The sequence below is a fragment of the Netta rufina genome, assembly GCF_964035555.1.
Source record: "Netta rufina genome assembly, chromosome: 17".
Classification (NCBI taxonomy): domain Eukaryota; kingdom Metazoa; phylum Chordata; class Aves; order Anseriformes; family Anatidae; genus Netta; species Netta rufina.
The window spans coordinates 6,665,649-6,676,662 of record NC_140141.1 but is presented as its reverse complement, the minus strand read 5'-3'; the positions used below and the strand labels follow the sequence as shown (position 1 = coordinate 6,676,662).

The window sequence follows — 11,014 nt, the reverse complement described above, 5'->3', positions numbered from 1 at the left end:
CTCTCTTCATCATTCTTTCTTTCAGTACGGGTACATCGCTGTACGTCCCAACAGAAGAATCTCAGAAACAACACACAAAACAGTAACCTTGGCTGGAGATGGCAGCCTATGTCTGGATGCTTCTCTAACACAGTGTCTCCTTTACCCCAGGAATTTAATGCCCTTTATGCCTTTCTTCTTCAAATGTAGCAACGAATATCCTCCAAAAAGAAAAAAAAAAAAAAAAAGGATAAAGACCATGCTGCAGGTCACAGAAACATGGTCTCAAGCAGCTCAAAAAAAGTTGTAATTTCAAAATATGAACAACATAGTCCTTGAACAAAATATGGACCGGAGAGTTCATTATTAAAGTCTAGTAACAATCATCAGGGAGCAGTTATTCTGCGGTAGGGCCGGCTGCCCCTTCTTCCCACGGTGGTTCAGGCGGTTGAACTCCTCCATGATCTGCAGCATCGTCTTTCCTTTGGTCTCTGGCACCACCAGGAAAACAAAGATAGCCATGGACAGGCAGTATGCCAGGAAAATGATGAAACAGAAACTACCAAGGCCTTCCTATGGGAAAAGAAAGGAGAAAATAAGTTCATATAAATTGATCTAGATATCTTTCTCATATGATATGTTTCTGGTTTTGTATTCACTAAAACACTTGATGTCAGTCCTGCTTGCAGCCACCGTGGGAACAGCACTGAGTGTTAAGGCAAGCTAATTCTCCTTTCCTGCCTAGGGAGGGAAGCTGTACGCTCAGCAGGCATTGAATGCCATTGCTTGGCAATTCAGAGAGGTGCTGAGCCACATTCCAGTTACTGTTCCTCTCTGCTCCTTCTCAGTCAGTGCTAGACTGGGGAAGGTCCGTTGTGTGTTAGCTCGGTCCCTCCTTGCACAGTCCCCAGAGGTTAGGGGCTTCTGTTTCCCTGCGACTTCCTAGTGCTGGGTGAGACCTCTGGGACAAATACAGGCACGGCCTTTTTCCGCACCAACCCCAAAGGACACACAGGACAAGGAGGGAAAAGCAGGGAGCCCCTCGTGACATTCAGATGACTGCTGGTGGTGTCGATGCCTGTCACCCTTCCATGTTTGCCAGGGATACTCCCTGGGTGCACAGTTAGCAGCATTTTGTGGGTTTGCTACACTTCAGTACGTATCTAGGTAGAAAGCAAGAGACCATCAGAACTGCAGTCAGTGCGGCCTCTGTTCATTGATATGATGAAAAGGAGAAGCAGGCTCTGGGTTCAAGAAGGGCCGCACCTCCTCCTCCAGAGTTTTAACACACCCTGCCTCGCTTACCACAATGAAAGGGAACACAAGCCCAAGGAAGAAGAGTTGGATCCAGTTTGAAGCACCATTGAAAACATAAGCAGCTGGTCTGTATGACTGAATAAATATTTCTGTGGGCAGGAGGCATAATACTCCAGCTGAAAAAAACATTGAAGAAAAAAGGGAAAATTAAAAATTTTGCAGGATGCTTCTGTAACTCATACTGCATATCGCCATGGAAGTCGATGGCTTTATCTGACCTGGAAGTGTTTGAGGTGCTGCTTGGTCCTTCAGGAGAAAGGCATGCAGGAAAGCAATAGGAAATGAAATTTTAACTCCTGCCACACTACAGAGTGCTCCAGGACCTGGAACATCTCCCCCCACTGAATCAGGAGCAGGGACTCACGCTGCCTGTGGAGCAGCCTTGCCTCTCCTAAAGGCTGCGTGAGGAAGGCAGAGATATATGGAATATGTGAAATACCAACCTGGTCCAATGCCAAAGCTCATGATGTAGATAAAGATGAGTACAACAGAGCAGTATGGTACCCAGGAGAAAGAATCCTGTGATGGGAAACAAAAAGCAAATTAAACCTGAAATTAAAATTTTATTCATCCAGCTCCCTTAGAAACAGGGTCAATCTTCATTGCTGTTTGGTATCACCAACATCTGTGTCCTCAGCTCCCACACACTTTACAGGGAGATAATTTTGGCAGCGGTCAGGGCTGTATAAAGCTATTGCCTTGAATCTGTGTGTACGTGGCTGGGAACTGCCAGTGTGATGATTAGCCCCAGGATAATTCTGCTTCAGCTACAAAATGATTTGGGGGAAGGGAAATAGTGATGATGTCTGCCATAGAATAAAATGGAAGATGTGATGCTTACCTGCAGTGTGAGCGTGACCGTGAGAAGCCCTAGAGCCAGGGCCATCACCGTGTAGCTTTTCCACAGCAGTGTCTTCCTCCCCGCCCGCTCTACGAGGTAGCCCTGCAACCAGGAGGACACGCGGTCAGCTCCAGGGGCAGGCACGAGGAGGAGCCCTCGGCAGCCAGGTCTGGGAGGCTCTGGGGAGCTGGGCTCCTCCAGGAGGGGCTGAGCACCACCAGAGGCAGGTGCTGGGGCAAGCTGGGGAGGTGCAGGGCTGCAGGGAGCATTGCGTGGGCAGGGCAGGACCAGGGCAGCACTCTGCAGGCAAAGGACAGCTGGGAGGACAGCAACGTGGAAACGTTTGCACTGTTCATTGCCACAAATCTATAGCCGAGAGTCCTGCTGAGAAGGGAGGTGTTTTGCAGGATCAGTACAAGGTACCCCTGCTGAGTTGTTGCATGAGTTTCATTTCTGGCGATCAATTTGCAGTAGTTTCTAAAGATTGCAATGAAACGGGCACTACAGCAGGATGAATTCAGCTGAGGATCCACTTACACACAGAACCGTGGTGAGGATCTCGGTGACCCCAACTCCCAGGGAGACGTAGCGGGTTTGAGCAGGGGAGATTCCCACTTGTAGGAAGACATTGTATGCATAAAAGTAAACCTGGAAAGTACAGAAACGTGTGAAGGCTGCTCCTAGGTGGTTCTGTTTACACTAGCTTTGCCTTTTTTGACAGATAATAACTAATCAGGCCTTAGGAAAAGAAAATCTTCCTGATTTCAGTAACTAATCCTCAATGTTTCCATGAGACTCATTTGTGCAGAAGAGCAACTCTTGCTAGCAGCTCTGTTTCTAACTCAGTAACACACGGTCTTTTTTTCTTTTTTTGCTTGCTTTTAGCACTGGCCTTTGCTTTATGTTACAGGTTACAAAATTCTTCATCCTTTAGCGTCTCATGCAGGACATGGAGCACACATCCTGTTGTAGTGTCTCATGTGCAGGACACGGAACACATAGAAATACTGACAGTACTTGCTAAGCAAATGGTTTAAATTATCTATTGCATCTTTAAATCTCTGCAGTGATTTTGATAGTCACTATTTTTCCAGATGTAAGTCCTCCTAACGCAGAAGAAATTCCACCATGAATTTATACTGATTTTTCTTGATATATTTACTGCTGCAAGAGAGGGGTAGAAAATGGTTTTCTGAATTTGCAAAATTAATCTGATTTTTGAAATGTGTTATCATAAGAGAGATGCCTTCAGATGACACTTGCTAAAACACGTCTCGCCTTATCCCAGCTCCCAAGCTTCCAGGGGAATAGATTATAATAGACACTGACAGTTCTCCTCCTTACAACCCCTGTTGCAATCAGCATTTTACTACTCATTGCAGAACTTACTTTTCGCCAAGGAACCATAAGCAGACTAAAAAGCAGAGAGAAGTAGCACACGTACCACATTGACTCCAATTAACTGCGTGCATGCGGCGACGAGGAAGAGAGTGATGAGCTGCCAGCGGACAGCTTTGTCACGAAAAAGATCGCAGACATGCTTAGCCTTCTCCCCACGGATGGCTTCTTGCTCTGCAGTCATGTCATCTATTTCGGCCATGTGGTCGCCGTCTCCCCAGAGCTGCTTCACAGCTGGACGGACGGGAAGAGAAGGTGACTCCTGGTCCACGCTCCCCAACACAGCCCTGGATTCAGGGAGTACGTCCTGCCTTGCAGTTTTATTTCAGCTTCAGGCTCTTTGACTGTGTGAGCTTCCTAGAGGTCTGGGTTCAGCCTAGATGCTGACCCAGCTCACTGTGAACTGGATTTACTCATAAATCTTAGTCACGACCTCACCATCGGCCAGTAGCTCTTTACAGGGTTTCATTGTAAACCGAGCCTAAATTCTCACTGATCCTTCCCTGACTCCCCTCCCGCTACACATACAGCTCTCAGGCATACACTAAAGCAAGGAAAAACAGTTCCTATGGTAAAAAATAAGTCTAAAGCCAGAGTTCTGCCTTTTCATCCTCCAGAAAGCCACAATGGCTGTTTCTGTGTTCATGTCAGTGGCTGCTGTTAGGCCTGCTGAAGACCTGGAATGGCATGCTGGTAGGGAGCATCCATCCCTTACACAGAGCCAGGGTGTGCTGCATCCGTGCCCTGACTGCTCAGGGCACAAGCTCCGCGTGCTCGCATCCCCCAGAGGATCCTGGCAGGGGACAAGGCAAGTACTAGTGCCAAGACAGCTCTAACTCCAAAACAGAAGGGGCTGCCTTGTGTTAAAACTGCAGGTGGTTTCAGAGCCAAGAGTCTCTTTCCAAACTGAACATCTCTTCCAGGCGTCTGTGGGTCTGTGGGGTTTTCCCATATTTTCCTTTTTTTTTTTTTTTTGCTAAAATGAAAGCTTTGTGGCCCATTTCCTTACCTTTGATGCACCCCTCCTTGTCCTTTTTGTCGATGAGCAGGTAGCGGGGCGAGTCTGGGAAGAAGGGCAGGGTGAGAAGCTGAACGAGGGCAGGAAGCGCGTTCGCTGCCATGAGAATTGGCCAGAGAGCATCCACCCCGAGGACTTCTCTGAAACCAGACCAGCAGAGCAAGAAGAGCTGAACATCGCTGTGCACTGGCCAAGTGAGCACATGGGACACAGGCTGGTCCCTCAGCCCTGCTGCGTGTGTCCTGGCAGTCGCCACTGAGGGGTCTCCAGGATTTCTCGGCCCAGAAAAATTAAATCTCAAAGGAGGAGGAAGGGGAGAGCAGAGTGCCACTGCCTGCAGCACAGGCATTACACAGCGTTGCCACCTGTTGCTCAGCAGGGAGTGCAGCACCCTAACTGCAGCCTGCAAGCCCCCAGCGAGGAGCATTGGCCTGGCAGAGCACCCAGAAAGAGCCTGCAGTGGCTGATCCCTCTGCTTCTGCTGCAAAGAGTTACCCCCAAGTTACAATGCAGACAGGATCTGTGGGTTCCCAGCCTGGGACTGGCCTTCCAAAAAAGCAGCTCCGAGTACACTACGGGCAGAACGACCTGTGCCCGGGGACAGGACAGACTGCCTTTGGCACAGGACAGGCAGACAGGGCCTGGGCTGAGGGGCAGGGATCCACCAAAGCCTTCTGGTTTTGCTTGAGTGCCTGCTGAGTGGGTGTGCTGCTTTTTGTGTGTTTCCAGGAAGTTTTTGGTCCATCTGACACTCACTGTTCCTTCTAAAAAAAGTAAGACGTAAAACTCATCTGTTAAAGGTTTTCATTTCTGTATTTTGATCTGTGTTTGCCAGGAAGCAACATCATTCTTCAGTATTAAATATTTGTATGATTTCTGTTTTCCATTTACTTAAGTCTGGAATTCGTGCCGAGCCAATTTGGTCTGGCTACCTAGGGTACCCTGAAAACATGTCTAAAAAAGCTGTTGATTTGCCTTTCTGTAGGCTTGCATTGACATATGCACATATTTTAAAAACAGAAGAAATTAAGCAGCTCTCTGACCCCCTTACCTGAGACCCAGAGCAAATCCTATAAACTTGCCGATGGCGATGGCAGTGGAAGCTGTTATGGCAATCACCCCACGCAGCTTCTGTGGGGCACATTCCCCAGCATACATGATGTGGATATTCAGACCCAAACCTGCAGCGACAAATGACTGTCAGACGGGGCAGTACAAACTCCTGGCGGTCTGGTGTTTTGGAAGGGCAAAGGATTAGGCTCTAAAATGTTTTTTACAGGGCTGAGTATGAGTCTGGCTCACACAAAATGTGTTCCCAACACCTTGGCATTGCATCTTTGCTAAGTATTTCACTAAGCAAGTATGTTCTCCTGGGAAGTCAGTTCTTCACCAGGCTGGCCTTCCCTTGCCATGGCTCCTCCAGCCACAGGATTGTTATCTATCCCTTTAATCCCAGTTAGACATGTCAGCATATACTCAGGATCTCGTGTGCTTTATTTTGTGCTTGAAGCCAAAAGTTAACACAATCACACCATATATTCCATTTACTCTGTGAATTAATTAAGAATTATTCACACTAAAACACATTTATTTATTCATTTGCTGGTTAGTATTTTCTTTATCCAACTGCTCAGGGATCAAAACACCGACAGAGTGTAACCTTCTCAGGATCTGGAAATTAGAATTGCCTGCCTTGAAAACCACTCCCTTGTCTGTAACGTGGAAGGCAGTGTCAGCCACAACAGCAGCAAGAGAAAAAACAGAGGTTAGCTTTCTGTTGAGTGAGCGTGCTCCCTGAAATATCACACGCTTTGGCTTTTTCACAAGTTGGTAGTATTTTTATATGGATTGGATGTGAAGATAAAAAATAAAAATAAAAAAAAATGGAGCTGTCACACATGATTAATTATGTTTGTGTTTTCTTAGTAAAAAGTTCATTCAGTAATCAGGCACTCTTCAGAGTTTAGTGAAAATCTGTAATCCATACAGTCAGACTGGTAAAACATTGTGACCTTCAGCCACTGCTCTCCCAGCTATTAAAACCCATATGTAGGAATGCAGATTTACCTCCACAAACTCCAGCTAATAATCTGCCAATGATGATCATCTCAAAGGATCCAGACAGCCGGCTGAGTCCCATCAGAGCTGCACTCAGCAGAGCGGGGATGTTGTTGAGCAGCATGACCTTCTTCCTGGAATTCATTTAAATTAGGATGAGCATGAATACTGCCCATGTGGCATTCACGGCTGGACAGAAGTCACATATTGTATCATGGGTAAAGACTGAGATCAGCTGCCGTGAAGCAAATGGGAAAGGAGAAAATTTTGTCATAGTCTGAAAAGCCAGCTGGAGCTTTTCATGCCTACAGCACCACGTGCAGGTATTCTACTGGAGCCCGCATCTACGCTGAGGAACAGCCTTTGTGAGATGGTGTCTGGGAAATTTGTGTTTAAAAGGTATGTTCAGAGAAACCACTCTCCAAGTGGTTTCTCTGAACTAGGTTGGCTTTGGAATTTACAAGGACCATGGCATGATTTACGTGATCATTGGCAGTTTTTGCCATTCTCTGTCTTCACTGAACTGATCTGAAGTGGCCCTGGGCTGCTCACAGCGCTGCTTTACAAGCAGTGTTTCTACCAAGAGACAACCACTTGTTTTTGCAGGTGTTGGCGTAAACAGAAAGACCAGTAAAGTCATTATTCCTACCTTCCAAATCTAACAGACAAATACCCGGCAGACAAGGACCCCAGGAGCCCACCGATGCTGTAAATGGACACAACGAAGGACCACATCAACGTAATGATCTCTTCACTGGGAGAAGATCTGTATCTCTTCAGCCAGGCCTCACGGATGAAACTTTTGATGTACTTTAAAAGAAAAACAGAAATGGACTCAATCAACGTATTTCCTAATAATTGCACCTCTTTTTTTGCTTCTCTTACCTACCTGCGTGTCTTGCTTGATACATTTCTATCAACACCTTGGCTGCAATCTTAGCCCCAGTGAAATGAAAGGGAATTTTGCCACTAACATTACAGGAGTCCGTGGTTTAAAAACACAGTGCAATGAATCACAGTAACTATCAATATTAAATACCAGTAGTGGGTGCCACTAAGAGAAGGGCAAGCTGGGCTTCTGTTTATGTGCTAGACCCTGACCATTTTGTTACCCAGGTTTTCCCTCCATTCCCATTTGTTCCTCTCGTCCACCTTCTGCATCCCTGCCTGATGCCTTGGGTGAAATTCAGGTTTGACTCCAGTTGACCTCAGTGAGGTCAGGATTTGTTCCTTGATGTGCACTATTCTGGGGTCTCTCTGACCTGCTCTAGATAACTTCAGTGTGTCCTCATTCAGGATGAGGCTTCGCAATGTGGTGATACTACAAGCTCGGTGTCCTCAGCACCACTGAAGATGACAAACACCTCACCCAATTCCCCTTTTTCAGCTGCGGTATCAGCGCTGACCTCAGCTCCAGAGCTACAGTTCTTCCCTGTCCTGTTTCGCCTTAGATGCATTCACATAGATGTAGTGTGCATAGCCAGAGACCTGCTGCAAGGCAGTCCCTGAGCTCTGGAGAGAGCAGAACGTCCTGTGAACAATCCAACTCGGTAATGGACACATGGCTGTCTTCACAGATATTCCTCATCCTCCCCTTTCCCAGTTTCGTGACACCAGACAGAAGTTAAATGCAATGAAACACAGGAGCAATGGCAGCTGCTCTGAGAACCAGGAAGCCACAAGTCTAGCTTTGAGAGCAGAAGGGAAAAACTAGTGACTGGAAATAGAGAGAGGAGCACATGAGGACACTGAAATCCATGCTGAGAGCTCAACTGGTGGGCTTACCTCGGCAGGAGAATTGATGATGGAGACTTGCAGCCCATATTGGAAAGTTCCACCAATGCCCAGGACAAAAGCCAGGAGGAAGAGGTTGTAGCTCATTTTCTGGCTGGAAGAAGAAACAGCAAAGAAAGCAAGTGCAGCTATTCAGACATGCCCCAGCTGTCCCGTTTTGCCTGTGGGAACCCTTACAGCTAGTGCAGTGCAAGACCACAGCAGCAAGAGCACAGGGCAGTAGAAAATTTGTGGAAAGGAGAGAACTCCCAGCACCCAGATTCACACTTCAGTGCTCCTGGCTCCAGCTTTGGGCAACTTAATCGGCACTAGCATGGGATCGCTAGTCCCTCCCACTCCCCATGCTCTGTTACGGAGAGTCCTAGCGGGGATGTGTCCAGCAATCATGGCACGATGCTGCACTTTTATCTCTAGAACAAATCGTATCCAAAGGCAATGCTGAGCAATAACTGCTAAACATTTACAAGCTGATTTCTAATCAGATGAGTGCCATTGTTTCAATGGGCACCAAATTTATCCATGTTGTAAAACTGTTGGCTTCAGAGGACTCGGTTCTGAATAAATCTGATATTTGGTGCATTCATAAATCAAATGATGGCAATCTGCTGCGTGTCAGAGCACTAGGAAGAAATGAGACATGTGGTCTCTGCAACTAGACATCTCCTACTATCCTCCATGCTCCTAAAGATGCCACACATCAGCATGAGACAGATCATCAGCAACAAAGTCAGTAAACTCTATTCTATGTACAAAACGTGTATTGCACCTGCAGCAAATTTCTTCATCTTATCCTCATTCTGTATCATAACACCATTGCTTGATTGATTGCTTGAGTTTTGTGTTGCATCTCTTGGGTGGCTTTTCCAGTCTCACAGATTTTAAAATCAGGAAGACTTTATTATTATTATTGTTATTTAATACTCATCCTAAAATTGCTTTTTAAAAATATTGTTGTTTTATCTTTTCTGGGTATTTTTTTCCTATACCTCCTTGACAAGAAAGGATTGATTTCCATCCTTTGGTGTTTGCATCTTTCAGATACGTAGTTATTGATAACTCATTTATTGTGGAGGACTTTTTCAGTCCTCTGGTCCTCTTCCATCTGTCAAATCATGCAGCCTTGTTTTGTTGCTCTGCTCTGAACTCCTTTGGTTTATCTTCTCTATCATGTATCAGGCATTAAATACAAAACTGCTCTCAAATCCAGTTTCCTCTGATTTTTAAAAATAATTTCTTGCAAGATATTTGATATCTCTCAATTATGACTTTGTACTATTATTTTAACCATATTTGATTCAGATTTATTTTTCTTTCTGTACTTAATTTATGCAATTGGTCTTTTAGAATAGCAGAAAGGAAAAAAATCTGTACTGAAAAAAAAATCTATTTGGGGGAAAAAAAAAAAAAACATATTCTATTTGGGGGAAAAAAAGAGAAACATATACCAACTTGCATGCAAAGGTAGTCATCTCAGCTTGCAGGCTAGGTCTTTCCTGACGCTTTCTTCAGGTACTTTGGAAAAAGTCAGTCTATATATAGAGAAAGAGGAGCCCGAGATAATATTTCAACACATTGTTTCATTCTCTTTCAGTGTTTGCACTCTCTTTGGTTTGTCATGAAGTTCTTGCTATTGGTTTGTCATTATTGTGTTGGTTACTGATGAAACTGCCGGTCATCTCGGCGAGTTGAGCATTCACGCCAGGTCAGTTGGGAAGAGAAGCTGAAGCGACAGCTGACACGGAGCTGCAGGAGATGAGTAAAGGACAACGAGAAGGCACTAATGGAAAGCAAAGTCCAGGGACCAGCACAAACCAGAGCAGACTGGCCTGGCCTCCCCAAGACATAGGTTGGGTAATCACTCATCACACTGAAGGAGGAGGTCCTGTTACTTTGAGCCTCACCACGGTAAAGCCTTCTGAAGCCTGTCTCCGAAACATGACTAAGCCTGACTAAGCCTGAGCACTCAACACTTGGGTTGTGGGGTCAGTCGACTCTTCAAGGGTAATGGTCACTGCCTTAAAGTTCAAGTCTGTGTCCCCATAGCAGGGTAGATGCTAGGGAGGTTGAACGTCAGTTTTGCATCCTAACTGTAAAATTAAAAAAGGACATCTTTACTTTTATCCATATTCTTAAATCACCTCTATCTAGCAGTCTCCGTGTTTCTGTTAAAAGGTTTTTAGAAGATGCGTTTCTGCCCGATGCTTCGCATAAGAAAATTGACCTAAACAACTGACATACATTTTTTCAGTTTATGAAGGTGTGTTCAGTAACAATTAACCAACTTGTTAAGTGTTTCAATTAAAATGTAACCGATCAGATCAATTAAAATGTAACCACTGTTTGTCTTTGCTTAGTCACTCTGAGGACACCTGATTTCAGGCCATAGTCAGAAGAAACGCCAGGAGTTGGAATTGGTGTTTCCTGAAGTGTACTCGCAGGATGGGGTCCCTAACTCTGGAAGTGTTGAATGCGTGTCATTCCTCGCCAGCTGTGTGGCATACGGCCAGCTGCAGAAGGTGCCCGTCCTTCCAGGGATCTGGGGAAAGCAGAAAAATGCTGACTTGGGCATTAGCCACAAAGGTGGCTGAGCTGAGGACCTTTGGATGTCG

At 45.7% G+C, this 11,014-nt stretch overlaps 1 protein-coding gene across 1 annotated transcript; it reads right to left on the bottom strand.

Annotated features, from left to right (window-relative positions):
• Nucleotides 1-345: 345 nt before the first annotated feature.
• Nucleotides 346-8,492, bottom strand: LOC311215940 (solute carrier family 2, facilitated glucose transporter member 11-like; the record flags this gene model as incomplete). The annotated part of the gene is made up of 11 exons (XM_084297373.1): nucleotides 346-552; nucleotides 1,285-1,412; nucleotides 1,740-1,815; nucleotides 2,138-2,239; nucleotides 2,675-2,785; nucleotides 3,582-3,769; nucleotides 4,545-4,693; nucleotides 5,605-5,734; nucleotides 6,621-6,745; nucleotides 7,261-7,421; nucleotides 8,397-8,492. The coding sequence occupies 11 exons, from the start codon at nucleotides 8,490-8,492 to the stop codon at nucleotides 346-348; spliced, it is 1,473 nt and encodes a 490-aa protein (XP_084153499.1).
• Between the last annotated feature and the right edge of the window lie 2,522 nt (nucleotides 8,493-11,014).